Here is an 18374-nt window from a genome sequence, read left to right as displayed (position 1 = left end):
CTAAAAGACAAAGAGAACAAAGGGTTATTAAGTTAAAGGGAACTACAACAAAAATACAGTCCCTCTATATCTATCTCTATCCCTATATTTAAAAAAAAAAAACACCTAATATAAAATAAACCAAACCTATCTGTCACATAAAACATAAAAAATTGGGGCACTGGCTGGTTTGGTCAGGTAAGCATGTGACTTTTGATCATGGGGATGTGAATTTGAGGTTACTTAAAAATATATGTAATTAAATCATTAAAAATTTTTTTCATATGCAAAGCTAATGCAAAGCTAAACCCAACTCCATGAAAATTATAAGATGCATGTCCAAAACAAAGTGATTCAGAAGGATTGAACATAAAAAAAACAAAGATGGGGCACCTGAGTGGTTCAGTTGGATACTCAACCGAGTCTTTTATTTTTTATTTATTTATTTTTTTTTGACGGGGGGAGAGAGAGAGAGAACAAGCAGCAGGGAGAGGGAGAAGCAGACTTCTCACTGAGCAGGGAGCCCAATGTGGGACTTGATCCCAGGACCCTTGGATCATGACCTGAGCCAAAGGAAAATGCTTAAACAACTGAACCTCCAAGGCACCCCTCAACTGACTCTAAGTTAGATTCAGGTCATGATCTCAGCATCACTGGATGAAGCCCCAAGTTGTGTCCAGCTTTAAAAACAGCAGGGAATCTGCTGGAGATTCTTTCTCTCCCTCCCCCCAATCCCCGTTCTCTCTCTTTCTCAAATAAATAAATAGATCTTAAAAAACAAAAACCAAAAAACACAGGGACAGCGGGTCGCATCTGCCTTTGGCTCTGGTCATAATCCCGGGGTCCTCAAGTTCTGGGTCCGACTCCCCTGCTTAGTGGGGAGTCTGCTTCTCCCCCTGTCCCCAACCCCGTTTGTGCTCACTCTTTATCTTTGTCTCTCTTTCTCACAAAAATAAAAACCTTGAAGAAAAATTGAAACAAAACAACAAAACACCCCAAACCCAAAGATATACAAGGCAATATACACAAAATGAAAGCAGAGTCAATGTCTTACTTTCAAATGAGGTACAGATTACACTATAAAGCTTTAAACAAGATAAAGAAAAGCACTTAATAATGTCAATGAGGGCAACTCATGGTATCTAAAAATTTTAACATCTACCATAATCTAGCAGCAACATTCATGATGCAGAAATCAGAGATTAAAATACGGAGACGCAATAAATCATCTATTTAAGGACAGATCAAAGAGATAAAAATTAACTAAGACACTGAACACCTCAGTTTTATATATATATATACATATATATATTTTTTAAGATTTTATTTATTTGACAGACAGAGAGATCACAAGTAGGCAGAGAGGCAGGCGGAGAGAGAGGGGGAAGCAGGCTCCCTGCTGAGCAGAGAGCCCGATGTGGGGCTCGATCCCAGGACCCTGAGATCATGACCTCAGCCAAAGGCAGAGGCTTAACCCACTGAACCACCCAGGTGCCCCATGAACAGCTTAGTAATATATTAAGGTGTGTGGCCTAAAAATAGGAAACACACCTTTTAAAGTACTCATAGAATGTTCATCAAAAAAGGCTGTATTGGGCTATAGAGGAAACCGTAAAAAATTGCAAAAAGAGATAATGTAAGTAACATATATAAACACAGTAAAATAAACTAGGAATTAACATTTTTAAAGGCTTTTCTATAAATCTGAAACCTTAGAATTTCTAGGGGAAAAATGATAATGACATTATTTATCAATATATACAGGTCAGGAAAAATATATAGGTATAACTACTTAAAGTAACAGAATAATAAGAACAAAGGCCAAACTCTGGATAAACTCTCATACACGTATACCAGGAAATATGTTTCCATTTACATAAAGTTCAAAATCATGTAAAATTGGGGCACCTTGATGGCTCAGTTGGTTAAGCATCTATCTGCCTTCCCCTCAGGTCATGATCCCAGGGTCCTGGGATGGAGTCCCACATTGGGCTCTCTGGTTGGTAGGAAGTATGTTTTTCCCTCTGCCCCTTACCCTGCTCATGCTCTCTCTCAAGTGTACTCTCTAATAAATAAATAAAATCTTAACAAAAAATAAAAATAAAATAGTCAAAACCATGTAAAATTAAACAATACATGTTTAGGGATACAAAACACATTGTAAAACCATTTTTAAATCTAAGGGACAATTTAAAACCATTTAAAATCTGGGTGGCTCAAGTCAGGCGCCTGACTGTTGATTTAAGCTCAGGTCATATTCTTAGGATTCTGGGATTGAGCCCCACTTCAGACTCAGTGCTCAGTACAGAGTCCCCTCGGGATTCTTTCTCTCTCCCTCTGCTCCTGTCTACCCCCCCCCCCCGAGCTCTCTATAATAAATAAAATCTTGGGAAAAGGGGGGGCTGTCAATAAAAGAGGAGATAATATTTCTTGGGTCACTCTATGAAACCAGTATTACTCTTATACAAACATTTCACCAAAAAAACTACAAACTAGTACCTCTTATGAATTTAAATACAAAAATCCTCAACAAAATGCTAGCAAACTGAACTCAGCAGCATATTAAAGGGGTCATACACCATGACCAAGTAAGACTATCTGAGAAATGCAAAGTTGATTCAATACATAAAAATAAATTGATATAATACGCCATATTAAATAAAGGGGGGGAATCCCTATTTGTTCAACAGATACAAAAAGTAACAAAAGCATTCAACAAAATCTAACACCTTTTCATGACAAAAAAAACAAAAAACAAAAAAAAAAAAAACAAAAAAAAAACCCAACAAACTACAAATTGAAGGAACTTCCTCAATCCAATATGGGCATCAATGAAAAAGCCCTAGCTAACATCATACTTAAAGGTTGAAGACCAAAAGCCTGCCCTATACAAAGATCAGAAGGAAGATGTCTGCTCTTGCCACTTCTACTTGACAATATACTGGGAGTTCTAGGTAGGGCAATTAGATACAGGGGAAAAACAGGCATCTAGATTGGAAAGAAACAAATAAAATTATCTTTATTCATAGATGATATGACATGTAATAAATCCTAAAGAATTCACATAAAAAACTATTAGAGCTAATAAATAAGTTTAGGGGCGCTTGGGTGGCTCAGTGGGTTAAGCCTTTGCCTTCAGCTCAGGTCATGATCTCAAGGTCTTGGGATCGAGCCCCGAATGAGGCTCTCTGCCCAGCAGGGAGCCTGCTTCCTCCTCTCTCTCTGCCTGCCTCTCTGCCTACTTGTGATCTCTCTCTCTGTCAAATAAATAAATAAAAATCTTTAAAAATAAGTAAGTAAATAAATAAGTTTAGCGAAGTTGCAGAAAATACAAGATCACTCAATATATGAAAATCAATAGCATTTAAAAAATAATATTTAGGATTAAATTTAATAAAAGAAGTACAACACTTAACAAATATTGAAGAAATTAAAGAAGATCTAAAGATGGGGCGCCTGGGTGGCTCAGTGGGTTAAGCCTCTGTCTTCAGCTCAGGTCATGGTCTCAGGGTCCTGGGATCGAGCCCCACATCGGGCTCTCTGCTCAGCAGGGAGCCTGCTTCCCCCCACCCCCCGCCTGCCTCTCTACCTACTTGTGATCTCTCTCTGTCAAATAAATAAAAATAAATCTTTAAAGATGGGGCGCCTGGGTGGCTCAGTGGGTTAAAGCCTCTGCCTTTGGCTCAGGTCATGATCCCAGGGTCCTGGGCTCTCTGCTTGGCGGGGAGCCTGCTTCGTCCTCTCTCTCTCTGCCTGCCTCTCTGACTCCTTGTGATTTCTGTCAAATAAATAAATAAATCTTTAAAAAAATAAAAATAAAAATAAAAATGGGCAAAAGATCTGAATAGATATTTCTCCAAAATAATAATAAATGGCCAGTAAGTGCAAGAAAAGATACTCAACATCTTTAGTCAGGAAAATGCAAATAAAAATCATGATCAGATACCATTTCATACCCACTAGGGTGGCTATAAAAAAAATGTAAGTGAGGATGTAGAGAAATAAACTCTCAAACACTGCTGGTGGGAATGTAAAATGGTACAACCACTTTGGAACAGTCTGGCACTTCCTCAAAGAGTTAAACATAGGAGTTACCATATGCCCAGCAATTCTATTCCTATGTAGATACCCAAGAGAACCAGAAAATATATTTACACAAAAACTTGTATAAGATGGTCACAGCAGCACTATTTATAGTAGCCAAAGAGTAGAAAAAACCCAAATGTCCATTAATTGGTGAATAATTAAACAGACTATAGTATATTCTTCAATGTAATGTTCAGCCATAAAAAGGAAATCAAATACTTACACATGCTATTAACATGACTGACCCTTGAAAACATGCTTAGTAAAGAAGTCAGATATGAAAAGCCACATAATGAATGATTCAACTTATATGAAATGTCCAGAACAGGCAAACCTAGAGACAGAACGTGGCTTTCAGGGAGAGAAGGTGGGTGAGGAATGACTGCTGAAGAGTATGGGGTTTCTTTCTGGAATGATGATAATGTTCTGGAATTAGTACAACATTGTGAATATGCTAGGGTCTTTAAATTGTATATTTTAAAATGGTAAATGGTAAATTTTATCTCAGCCAAAAAAAAATATATCCGAAAAAATGGAAGGGAATGATAAAACACAAAAATATAGTGCTTCCCCCTGAACGAGGAAGAAATGGAATGCAATCACAGAAATCACTGATTATGTTCTTTTTCTTAAACTGAGTAGAAGACACACAAGTGTCTGTAGTTATTCTTTATTTATTAAAGATTTTATTTATTTATTGACAGAGGGGGAGAGAGAGACAGAGAAAGAGGGAACACAAGCAAGGGGAGTGGGAGAGGGAGAAGCAGGCTTCCTGCTGAGCCGGGAGCCCACCCTAGGCGGGGCTTGATCCTAGCACCCTGGGATCACAACCTGAGCTGAAGGCAGATGCCCAATGACTGAGCCACCCAGGCACCCCGTAGTTATTCTTTATATCTTAACACATTTTAAAAAAAGATTTTATTTATCTGAGAGCCAGAGAGAAAGAGAGCATGTGCAAGCAGGAGGGGGAATGGGGAGGAACAGAAGGAGAGGGATAAGCCGACTCTGCGCTGAGTGTGGATTCCAATGCGGGGCTTGATCTCAGGACCCTAAGATCGTGACCTAAGCCAAAATCAAGATATGGATGCTTAACGACTGAGCCACCCAGGCGTCCCTTATTTTACACATATTTTTAAAGTATCTTATCGGTATTTAATAAAATACTTAGGGTGTCAAAAATGGGACCGTATTTCTTCCCCATTAAAATTTAAACCTATTTAAATTTAGAGCCAAACAGCTCTACAACCATCTGCAAATAGAATGGAAGGTGACATAAATGAGGCAGTGAATGTAGAGACTACTCTTTAAGAAGTTTAGTTCTAAAGATATGTCAAAAGAGAAGACAGTAGCCACAGAGAGTGGGAGTCAACAGAGGTTTTTTGTTTTGTTTTGTTTTTCTTCAGTTAGTGGTTCTCTTGCCCCACAAATGTGTGAGCATGTTTACTGGTTAAAGGAAAAGAATGAATAATGAGAGAGGCTGCCAACATTACACCTTTTTTTTTTTTTTAAAGATTTTATTTATTTATTTGACAGAAAGAGAGAGAGAGTCCAAGCAGTAGGAGAGGGGGAAGCAGGCTCCCCGCTGAGCAGGGAGCCTGATGTGGGGCTTGATCCACGGACCCTGGGACCATGACCCGAACTGAAGGCAGACCTTAACTGACTGAGCCACCCAGATGCCCCAAAGGTTACACTTTACAAAGATGTAAAGTTCTTTTATAAGATAGAGAGAGGTCTAAGATCCAGAATTCATAGGTAGGAATTATCCTTTAACGGACAGTGAAAAGGGGAGAAAAATATAAGAACAGGAATATTTGGGCCCAAGTTTGATGGTGGATATTATAGGCATAAATGCACTCTGACCTGATGGTCCACATTTTGTAAATTTTCTATTAGGAGTAAGAAAAGATGGAGAAAAGACAAGGGCAGTTGAAGAAAGATGAGGGCCTAAGAACCAATGCTTAAGAATGAGAGCTGAGGAGACTAAGCAGGAAATGACATATGAAAGATTACTTGGCAGTTCTGAGCCTGGTGAATCAGAACCACTCTCATACTGCACTACAGTAAAGATGTAGAAATGCAAGTATTTGTATTGATTGGAGACAGGCTTTGGTTAAATAAGTAGCTATAAAGGGGTGCCTGGGTGGCTCAGTGGGTTAAACCTCTGCCTCTGGCTCAGGTCATGATCCCAGGGCCCTGGGACTGAGCCCCACATCGGGCTCTCTGCTCAGCAGGGACCCTGCTTCCCCCCCGCCGCCTGCCTCTGCCTACTTGTGGTCTCTCTCTCTGTCAAATAAATAAAAAAAAATATTTTTTAAAAAAGAAGTAGCCATGACACAAGGATCAGGAAGAAAAGAGTTGGGGTCAAAATGCTGAGGGAAGTAAAAATCTGTGGTGCTTGACAGGTACAAATTAAGGAGGGGCTAAGTTACTAAAGCCAAAGTTCCAAGGTCATGGGAAGGTGAAGAAATACAGTGAAATAAATGAGTGACAAGCAGGGAAGGGGAAAGAGTTTTACAAACAGTAAAGATCTAACAAGATTTCTGTGCATCTGATCAATAAAAGGGGGAAAAGTAATTCTTGCTTAACCCAATATGAAGAGTTCAAATGAGAAATAATTTCTTGGGCTGGGGGACAAAAAGAGCCTTAAAATAAAATGCGTAATATTAAGAGGCTGTGAATTACTCGGCTATTTCATTTATTATTCACTTGATAGTGTAACTTTTATTTGAAAACAATAAAATGTACTCTTCAGAGTATTTTTTCTTTAAGATTTCATTTATTTACTTGAGAGAGAGAGACAGACCACAAGCAGGTTGAGGGTCAGAGGGAGAGAGAGAAGCAGACCCCCAACTGGGCAGGGAGCCCAACATGGGGATTGATCCCCCGACTCTGAGATCATGACCTGAGCCAAAGGCAGATGCTTAACCAACTGAGCCACCTAGGTGCCCCACTTTAGAATATTTCTATTTCTGACAGTATAACCAAATAAATCTGGTTCCTCCCCTTATTTCATTAAAAGAATATGTTTGTTCAATTCATATTTATTGAGCAATTATGTGCCAGGCATTATGCTGGATATAGTATTATTACTGGCAGACAAACAGACACAGTCTCTCTTCTCAATGCCTTTTCTGCCCAAACAGCAGTCAGACTATAAACAAGTGAAGAAACAAAAATTTATAATTATAAATGATAAAAGACAGTGTTGCAAGAGAATAAGGCAGAGTGGAGGATTTATTTAAACTAGGTGATGAGAGAAGGTTTCAAAGCTAAGTTCTAAAGGATAAAAAAGAACCATGTGAAAGATGATGAAACATAGTATTATAATCATTCAGGGCCTAAGGACAGTGTTTAGACAGAAAAAGAGGCTCTAGGTCTGAACATGAAGAACTCCAACAACTGAAGTTTAGGCCGAAAAGAAGGGACCAACGAAGGAACCTATACAGAAGCAGCAAGGAAGATAGGAACAATCTAGGGAAGTATGAAATCTTCAAAAGCAAGAGAAAAGAAAACGTTTTAAAGAAAAAAGAATGGTCAATTGTATTCAACGATGCCAAGAAACAGAATATGGAATAAGTTTTAAAAGAGCTACTGGATTTTTAGCAAACAGAGGTATTTTGTGGCCTTAAATTAAAGTGGTTCAGTGAAAAGTGCTAAAGCCAGCCTAACGGATTGAACAGTGCATAAAGAAAAGGACAGGGAGAAGAGAACAGGAAAAGAAAAAAGGAACAGAAGGAAGAAGAAGATTTCACTATATTATAATTCTGAACAAAATAATAATAAAAAGGGGCACCTATCTTGGACTCCTGGGATCAAGCCCAGAGTCAGGCTCCTCAGCAGGGAGTTGGCTTGTCCCTCACCCTCTACCTCTCTCCCTCGCTTGTGTTCTCTCTCATTCTCTCTCAAATAAATAAAATCTTTAAAACACACACACTTTAATATATAGTTGAGCTCAACGAGATAGGGCAATCCCTAGATGCCTGAAGGTGAGCCTTCAGGACCTTGACGACAGAAAGCTAGTAAGCACTCCCTGTGAAAAGTTCAGAGTCAGGAAGAGTTGTCTCCATGGAGACCCTGGCTGGCTCAGTTGGTAGAGCTTGCAACTTCTGACCTCAGGGTTGTGAGCTCGAGCCCCATGCTGGGTGTAGAGTTTACTCCAAAAAAAAAAAAAAAAGAAAAGAAAAAGAAAAAAGAAAAAAAGAGTTGTTTTTACCCTTGAAACAGAAACTAGAAAAACTGCACTACCTCATTACCTTCTGTCCATGAAGACACCAAGAAACTCATCATGTATCAGTGTGTGAATGGAAAGAGTCATGTATAAGAGGTTGGAACTTCAGAACCGTCATTGGTGGACGTAAAGGATTTACACTTTCCACTCACAGCAGGAATCCTTAGTTTAAGTATTAACATTTTAAAAAACCAGTCCATTAGCAGTTAAAGACCCTATATCTTAGCAAGGGCACATATGAAACTATATCATAAGCACTCCCTCCAAAATCCAGGATGCAAGAAATTTCCACAGAATGATGAAATGACAATCAAATCTGCAAGCCACCCAAGGAGACAAACCATTGTGAAAAAGTCAGGAGATGCAACAAACTATAAAAACACATATCATGTACTACAGTTAATAGAAGATTTGAAAGAAATTACAAAATAAAAACATTAAAGTGTTTAAAAAAAGGCACAAAGAGCACCCCGAATACAAAACCTGGACATTACTAAAAAACCAAAAACAGGGGCGTCTGGGTGGCTCAGTGGGTTAAAGCCTCTGCCTTCGGCTCAGGTCATGATCCCAGGGTCCTGGGATCGAGCCCCACATCGGGCTCTCTGCTCAGTGGGGAGCCTGCTTCCTCCTCTCTCTCTGCCTGCCTCTCCGCCTACTTGTGATCTCTGTCAAATAAATAAATAAAATCTTAAAAAAAAAAAAAACAAAAACCAAAAACAAATTAGAAATAGAATACAAGAGGTATTTCAAGAATTTAGGAAGTCATTTTCAGTGAGGCTGTTTTTTAAAAAGTCAGACATCTGGGGCACCTCGGTGGCTCAATCAGTAACTGGGTCTTAAGCATTCAACTCTTGGGTTTCAGCTCAGGTCATGATCTTACAGGTTTGGGATAGAGCCCCATGTCCTCCGCACTCAGTGGAGAGTCTGCTTCAAGATTCTTGCTCTCTGCACCCCCCCCCCAAACAAATATATCTTTTTAAGATTTTATTTATTTATTTGGCAGAGAGAGAGAGAAAGAGCACAAGCAGGAGGAGAAGCTAACAGAAGCAGGCTCCCCACTGAGCAACCCTAGGATCATGACCTGAGCTGAAGGCAGACACCTAAAACACTGAGCAACCCAGGCGTCTCTCAAATAAATAAATTGTTAAAAAGAGGTGAGACATGTAATAAAACATATTTACAAACGTTAATTATGGAGTACAAGTGGTTGGTATATGGGTATTAACTATATAGTTCTTTCCATTTTTCTGTATGCTCAGTTTTCATAATAAAACATCAAAGAAAGTATCGCTGAAATGAAAAACAAGTACTTATCTAAGTTAGACACAGCTAGAAGAGAGAATCTTCTATACTATCTTTTATAAGCTCTATGGTTTTTTCCTTTTACACAGATTGTTTATGGTATGATTATTGTTATTGTATGGTATAGCATGGTATATATGGTCAAATACATAAGGGGCTTCTAATTCCTAGGTGTTTCATAAAGTTTTTTTGCTATTACAAATGCTGAAATTTTTGTAATGTCCATTTTCTTTTGTTGATACATAGATATCTAATTTTAGTTTATGATTTTGAAACTAGCATCCAGCTAAACTAATTTATATAATTTATCTGTAAATTCTTTCAGATATCTGTGTATGTAATCATACCTGCAAACAAAAACAGTTTTGTCTCTTCTTTTCATCTCATATATTTATTTGTTTGTTTCTGCCTGTCTATCTTACTGTGTTGCTTAGGACCTCCAGCACAATACTTAACAGAAACAATGAGAGCAGTCATCCTTGCTATTTCCACATCTCAAAAGGAGAGTCCTCAACTTTTAAATATGGTATCTTGTATATGGTTTTTGTAGGCTTTCTATTAGAAGATTCTTTATCAATACAGACAAGAATTTCATCATGCATGAATGCAGAACTTTATATAATGCTTTTTTTGCATTTATTGAGATAGTCAAATAGAATTTTTCCTTTTTTTTTTTTTTTAAGACTTTATTCATTTATTTGAGAGGAGAGTGAGAGAGAGCATGAGAGGGGAGAAGGTCAGAGGGAGAAGCAGACTCCCCATGGAGCTGGGAGCCTGATGCAGGACTCGATTCCAGAACTCTGGGATCATGACCTGAGCCGAAGGCAGTCACCCAACCAACTGAGCCACCGAGGCACCCCTAGGTTTTTTCCTTTAATCTCTGTGGTTGACTATATGCATTTGTAACATTAAATCAATCTTGCATTCTTTGCATAATGTGGTCATGATATATCCTGAATTGGTTCTGATATTTGCTAGTGGTTTAAGATTTGCATCTGTGTTTTATTTTTTTTAATTTTTATTTATTTATTTTTTAAATAAAGTTTTTATTTATTTATTTGACAGAGATCACAGGTAGGCAGAGAGGCAGGCAGAAAGAGAGGAAGGGAAGCAGGCTCCGTCCTGAGCAGAAAGCCCAATGCAGGGCTCCATCCCAGGACCCTGGGATCATGACCCAAGCCAAAGGCAGAGGCTTTAACCCACTGAGCCACCCAGGCGCCCCTGCATCCGTGTTTTAAATCAGAGTGTCATTAAGTATCCTTCTTGTCAGTATTTAGAATCAAGGTGGTACTAATCTCTCATGAAATGAGCTGGGAGTTTTTCTTTTCAATTCTTTGGAAGATTAGACATTGTTGGTTAAGACTGAAGTTATTGGCACTCCTGGGTGGCTCAGTGGGTTAAGCCTCTGCCTTCGGCTCAAGTCGTGATCTCAGGGTCCGGGGATCAAGCCCCACACTGGGCTTCCTGCTCAGCGGGGGCCTGCTTCCTCCTCTCTCTCTGTCTGCCTCTCTGCCTCCTTGTGATCTCTTTCTCTCTGTGTCAAATAAATAAATAAAATCTTAAAAAAAAAGACTGAAGTTATTTATTTTATGAATTTTGACAGAACTCACTAGTGAAGTTATTTGGGCTTTATGGAAAGACTTTTTACTATAGATTCAATTTATATAATAGGTACAGAGTTCCTGAAGTTTTTTCTCTTTTTTTCTTTTTAAGTATACTTTAGCAAGTTCTATTTCTTAGGAATTTGTCCATTTAAACCTAATTTTTGCATTTGGTGGCATGAGGTTAATCATAAGATTTTTATTTTTTAGTGCTGCCTACTGCACCTACAATGCTATCTTCTCACTACTGACACTAGTTTTCTAAGTTCTTTTCTTCCTTAATATCACCAGAAGTACCTAACTTTTGGCTTTGTTTTTTGTTTTATTTCTGTTAACCTTAATCATTTTTTATTACTTCTTTTCTTTTGCATTCTTTGGATTTACTTTGCTATTCTTTTCCTAACTTCCTGAGAGAAATGTTTACTTCATTTTCTGCTTTCTCTAAATAGCATTTAAGGCTATATATTTGCTAACACATATGATACTGCTTTAGGTTATCCTACAAGTTTTGATACGTAGTATTTGTATCTTTCAGTCCAAAATATTTTCCAATTAGCATTGTGATTTCTTCTTTCACTTACTGGAAACTAAAGTAATTTTCTCATAACTTACAGGGGATTTTTCTATCTTTAATTTAAAAAACTGACTGCTAGGGTGCCTGGGTGGCTGAGTCGTTAAGCGTCTGCCTTCAGCCCAAGTCATGATCCCAGGGTCCTGGGATTGAGCCCCACATCTGGCTCCCTGCTCAGCCAGAAGCCTATTTCTCCCTCTCTTGTTTCCCGTGCCTGTGTTCCCTCTCTCGAGGTCTGTCAAATAAATAAATAAAATCTTTAAAAATAAATAAATTAAAAAAAAAAAAAACTTTGTGGCTTGATTTCAGTTCTTTGAGATTTGTTGATACTTTATGACATGGGTTATTATGGTAGAAAATTTTGTTTAAATTAATGTTCCATATATTTTCAAAATTTCTGATTTTCGGACACCTGGGTGGCTCAGTTGGTTAAGTAAGCAACTGCCTTTGGCTCAGGTCATGATCCTGGCATCCCAGAACTGAGTCCCACAATGGGCTCCCAGCTCAGGGGGGAGTCTGCTTCTCCCTCTGACCCTCTCCCCTCTCATGCTCCCTCTCACTCTTTCTCAAATAAATAAATAAAATCTTAAAAAAAAAAAAATAAAAGTTTTCTGATTTTCAAAGTGATTGGATTCACAATTCTATATAACCAGCAGGTAAAATCTGTTAATGTGTTAGTCAAATCTTCCAAATGTCTTTGCTGAATGTCTCTTCCATTTTTTAAATCAATTATTGAAAGAGATGTATTAAAATCTCCCACTATTGTGGTAGATGTAACATTTCTCCTTATAGTTCTGTCAGTTTTTATATTAGTTATTTTTTTACAGTAGAACAGATTTTTAAAAATAAATCCCTCTTCCATCTTCCCACTTTAAGATTCATGATAAAATCAATTTCTTTCTTTTTTTTTAATAAAATCAATTTCTACATGATAATCTTAACTAAGCCTATTTGTTACCTTCAAATTTACCTATTTTATAGTAGAGACTGGGCATAGTACATCTTGAAAGGCATGTTCCCTGGTCAGTCTATTTGAAAGCTAACTTATAACATGGTCTAAAACTGCAGTTTAAAATAATCCCTTAAAAAAAAAAAAAAAAAAAAAAAAAGATGTTCTCCCTCTCTCTCTTTTTTTTTTTTAAAAGAGAGAGAGAGCAAGGGGAAAAGGGAGAGGAAGAGAATTTTGAGGAAGCTCCATGCCCAATGCAGAGAGCAACATAGGGCTCAATCTTATGATCTGAGCCAAAATCAAGAGTTGGTTGCTTAACTGACTGAGTCACCGAGGTGCCCCTCAGTTTGTTACTCTTAAAATACCCCACCCACTGAAAACAAAAGTCCTGTCAATAGGTTCAAGTTCCCAAAGGACTCTTAAATAACAATTTTTACTGCTACTACTCCCTACTATGTACAGGCACTGTGTTTCCAAAGAAGAATGCGATCATTCCAACAGACTTATGAAGCATTAGCTCTCTAGTTTTTACAACAGCAATACAGGAAACTAACAGAAACCTGAGGCCTACTAGTAATCATCACTGAAGGTTAAACAAATCCTGTCATAAATAGAGATTCTTTTCACCAAAATGAGTATCACTTTCAGTGTGAGCACCCAACACCAAAGAATGGCTTCATTCGGTACCTTGTACTTCTGTCTTAATTCTTCTGTGTCTTCTTTTTCTACTTCTAGGACACGGCGTCGTTCGGTAGCATCTTCAGCATAATCGAGCTTAACAAAAATAAATATAATTAGTCGTAATTCCTAAAGCACCCCAACTAGCTATTAAAAAATTATTTACACAACTACAGTATTACATGAAAATAAAAACTTTGTATTATACTCAGCTACCTCTTACTTCATTCTCACCCCACAGAGAAAAATGTGTGCAAAATAGCTAATTAATCCTATCATGGTGGTGGTTCCCAACAGGCACATTTTTTTAATGATAACAGACTTTACTTCAATGTTCAATGCCAAAGAATTAGGAGTAAATGGAGAAAATATTTTAGGCAATGAAAAGAAGGTATCACAGATGATAGCTGTACACAGGGGCAAGGCTTCTACCACAGCAAATATTTTCAGAGTTGAACAACAATGCCTTATGAAATAAGCACCAGGATCTGGGTTTTAAGTCTGATCTTGCCTTGTGGCATAACCCTGGGCAAAACATTCAACTTCCTTAGGGGCATTGTCTGTCACCTACCTGCCTCAAAGCCAGCACTAAATGAGAATGTAAAATATATTTTTTAATTTCCTAAGAAAAATATTAAAATTACATTCTATCTGATAAGTGTATTTTTGTACTGGCATATGAATTTGAATTAATATCAATTTTAAATACACCATTTAAAAAAATATTAGCTAACAAGATCAATTTACCTCCATTTCCATGCGACCCATGCCCATGACATCATACTTGACAACAATCGGAATGGGATCTGTTCTCCCTGTAACAGGAACACATAATCAAGGTAAGAGGCAAAGCTAAGCCAACAGTTCACTTTATACATTGGGTTTGGGTGGTTAGAGATCTTGCCTTGGAGTGCAGAGACCAGAAAGCTACAGTGAACCAAACACAAGCCATTCTCACAGCTTACAACCAAACCTACCTCTCCCAGTTTAAGCCCAACTAACCACCTTAGCTAACATTCCAGTTGGGGAAAATTCCAGATTACTATGACAAAATTAAATAAGCAATGCAAAGCACTTCTAAGCAATGGCACTAGGAGATTTAAAATCAAAAACTTTAGAAACTGCTTTTTAAAATGATCCCCAAATAACTTTCCATCAAGAATCACTCTTACTGTCCACAGACACCCTCCCATACACACTTTTAAAACTAGTAATAAATCTCAACTGATATGGTTAAATTTTAAAAAATGCACGGTTTCAAACATGATACAGGAAAACTCTGTAATTGCAATTCAGCATGTCTAATATTTTTTTGTTTTCAAAATTAACTGGGGCTGTGACAATATTTAAATTAAAAGCAACAGTTAGTTGCCCTTAGGAACAAAAAATCATTTTACTTTTAAAACTGGTGCTCTGAGGTCTCATTTTCCAGAGCGGATTTAACACTGGCTACGGCAATCGGTAAGCTGTGAAAAGGACTAGTTGCGAAGAAAATTGACTTTAAACTAATCAATCTATGCTGGAGATTTTTAAAAATGTATATTTAATCCACTCATAACCAGCCAAACAAAGCAAAATGGGGCAGACAAGCACTTTACTACCACAGCTGTTTTACATCACAACTTGCGCTGTTTATTGTGATGTAAGCCCACTGAAAAGAGGACTGACTTACCTTATCCGTTGTACACCTTTAGTGAAAAAACACAATGTTTACTTCCCTCATCATTTCACTCAGGCTGTGTAAACAATTGTTTTTTTTTAGGGGTTTTTTGTGTTTTTGTTGTTGTTGTTATACACACATATGTATTATACCTTTGGGCTAAAAAGTTGAGTTTTGTCAGGCTAAATCTTAGGTATTACCAAAACCAATTAAAAATAAATAAATGCCATATTCATGACTAGGCTTGGTCCTGGAGAAAAAAGAAAAAACTGTTTTCAAAGTGATTGGCAACCACTTATATCCAGTTGCTCCATATGTGTTTAATTTTTGTCTTTAAAACATAATAAAAAACAAATTCGGAAGTTTACTTGTCACCAATATCCCGTTACAGTTTTCAAACAATAAATAAGGAGATAATTAAGAATAATTATCACAGTGAAAGTTTAAGTTAATAAAGATCTTTTCATGCCAGGAAAAAAGTTCTAAAATACAGCCTTCTTTTAGAAACTATCAAAGACTGCCAGTTAAACAAAATGAAAATGCATACTCCCTTATGCCCAATGGTATAATAAATAAGCAGTGACTGCAATCTTTAGCAAAAGGACCAAGTTAAAGACAGGTTATAAAAATGACTTCCTAGGTGCAATATCACTTTCATAACGTCTCAATCAGGGATTTACTGGTAAAATACACAAATGTTCCAATAAAAGAATTGAAAAGAAATGTCAAAGGAATTTACTTTTTTTGGTTTTAGTATCTTTTTGGTCTGTCAGAATTTGTTTTGCAAGAATCAATGCTTTGGTACAAATTCATTACCTCTGTAAACCCCTGTTCATAAACTCTGCATTAGTACTTTTGCCTTCTAAGGCAGTCAAAGTTTGTTTTAATTTATTTATAAATTGCAGTAGCAAGTGCTAGTGCCCATTACATTGTGGGAAAATCAAGTTTTTGACAGTATTAGAATTTAATGTTTTAACTGATTTTTTTGGCGGTTCTAACACAAACAGATACATCCCTTCTTAACAGTACCCTTTAATGAACAAGGATCAGACAAGTTGCATAAGGAAAGGAAAGGAAAATGAAAAAGACCAAGCAGAAGGATGAAGGCTACAACAGAGAAAGTAAGCCTAACATATTGGTGCACTGATGACAAAAGGAGTAATTCAGTCTGAAAATAAAAAATTACCACTGCTAAGTTTACCATCACCACAACAAGTCCAGGATCATAATGCTGTAAAAAAGAAACACCATTTGTTAGGCAGAAACCATTAGGGTAGGAAACAGGCCTTCTAGCAGGCAGATGGGAAGGGGTAAAGTAACAACTGGTTTGTCCCTCCCCCAATTTCAGCTGAAGAAGAGGAAGGACACTTAGTGCTAGAGCAGTTGTTTTCACATTGGTTGGCCCAGGATGTGGGATTTTTGCACTGCTACTTGAGAACATGTGCAACCTCCTCTTTAACAATTCGGTGGGGGCGGGGGGGGGGGTGCTTTAAAGCAAGAGAACTAGCTCTAGCTTCCAATTTCTAATTTAACTATTCATTCTGGTAAATCAGTATTCAGGGCCCCAACTGGGACTTCTCCTTAAAGAAATAACATCAAAGACAGATCAACTGGACAGTGATCATTTCCTTCACTAAAAGAACTCTAAGAGGATTTGTGGATTGGGAAGGGAGTCATCAAGACATTTTTTTTTAAATATATAAGTAAAAGGTCTGGAAAATAACCTTTAACACTAAGTGCTTAGAAAACTTATGTATATTTGAGTTCTGTTGTGAACTCAAACTGTTATGAATGAATAAAACCCCTGAAGTAGCTTTCCTTTGTTTCCTTTTAATGAAGTCTTCAGGGCTTGCCAACATCTTTCTTTCTGCATACAACAAAGCCAAGCTTTGAAGGAGACCAGGAACTCCACAGAAAGTGGCATCAAAATGGCTGTCCCACTTATAATTAGTCCACTCAGAGGTAACTCATCACAGAAAATAAAGAGTCTGGCTTTAAAAATAATCTGAAGGTACTATAATAACATTTTGGTGACGGGGGGAACTATACTAATTGTGGTAAGCACCGAGTACTGTACAGAACTGCTGAATCATGTTGTTCACCTAAAATTAATATTGTAACACTGTATGCTAATCATAGTTCAATTTAAAAAATATATATATTATATTATATATAAAATATATAGGGGTGCCTGGCTGGCTTAGTCGGTGGAGCACACAACTCTTGATCTCTGGGTTGTGAATTCAAGCCCAACCTTGGGCACAGACCTTACTTATAAAATATACATATGACAACAACAACAACAAAACCCAAACAAAAAACAATCTGAAGATGACATTATTGTCTGGGCCAAGCAGTAATTTCTTTCCATTATTAAAGAGGTTCCAGACAAAGAAAAAATCCTAGTGGGAAAAGACAGAGAACAATATATAATACAGAGAGAGACTGCAGCTTAAAAACAAAAACCTCTCAACTTACTCATCTGTGATTAATGATAAATCCTATCATAAAGAACACCACTGTGGAAAACCTGAATAACAATTGACAGTGATGACTTTTCAAAAAGTAGATAGGAACCAAATGTTTGCTAGTATGATATTCTCTAGAAAACTCAACCTTTTTTGAAAAATAAATTGAACTGGGGTGCCTGGATGGCTCAGTCGGTAGAGCATGTGACTCCAGATCTCAAGGTTGTAAGTTTGAGCCCCATGTTGGTACAGAGGTTATTTAAAAATAAAATCTTTTTAAAATAAAAATTAAGGGACGCCTGGGTGGCTCAGTTGGTTAAGCCGCTGCCTTTGGCTCACGTCATGATCCCGGGCTCCTGGGATGGAGTCCCGCATGGGGCTCCTTGCTCGGCAGGGAGCCTGCTTCTCTCTCTGCCTCTGCCTGCCTCTGCCTGCTTGTGTGTACTCTCTCTCTGGCAAATAAATAAAAATCTTAAAAAAAAAAATTAAAAATTAAAATTAAAAAAATAATAATAATAAATAAAGGGGTGCCTGGGTTGCTCAGCAGGCTAAGCGCCAGCCTCTTAATCCCAATTCAAGTCCTGACCTCAGGGTCATGAGCTCAAGTTGGCCTCCATGCTGGGTGTGCAGCCTACTTAAAAAAGTTAAAAATTGGGACGCCTGGGTGGCTCAGTTGGTTGAGCAGCTGCCTTCGGCTCAGGTCATGATCCCAGCATCCTGGGATCGAGTCCCACATCGGGCTCCTTGCTTGTCAGGGAACCTGCTTCTCCCTCTGCCTCTGCCTGCCATTCTGTCTGCCTGTGCTCGCTCTCTCCCCCTCTCTCTCTGACAAATAAATAAATAAAATCTTTA

The 18374-nt window shown here is 37.8% G+C and overlaps 1 protein-coding gene across 2 annotated transcripts in view; it reads right to left on the bottom strand.

Annotated features, from left to right (window-relative positions):
* The window catches only part of LOC111158121 (G-patch domain containing 8), a 108172-nt gene that overhangs the window by 35535 nt on the left and 54263 nt on the right, over nt 1-18374 (bottom strand). The window contains exons 1-3 of one of the 2 annotated variants that reach the window (XM_022519985.1): nt 16241-16273; nt 14142-14209; nt 13404-13490 (exon numbers count right to left, since the gene is read on the bottom strand). In XM_022519985.1, coding sequence (XP_022375693.1) covers nt 13404-13490; nt 14142-14168 — 114 coding nt within the window. In that variant the 5' untranslated portion in view covers nt 14169-14209; nt 16241-16273. Of the gene's footprint in view, nt 1-13403; nt 13491-14141; nt 14210-16240; nt 16274-18374 lie in introns of those variants that run through there. The other variant, XM_022519984.1, reaches the window with a different exon arrangement.

Source organism: Enhydra lutris, unplaced genomic scaffold, assembly GCF_002288905.1.
Source record: "Enhydra lutris kenyoni isolate GAN:26980312 unplaced genomic scaffold, ASM228890v2 scaffoldscaffold57, whole genome shotgun sequence".
NCBI lineage: Eukaryota > Metazoa > Chordata > Mammalia > Carnivora > Mustelidae > Enhydra > Enhydra lutris.
The sequence above is the reverse complement of the archived record's forward strand: the minus strand, read 5'-3'. Positions and strand labels throughout refer to the sequence as shown.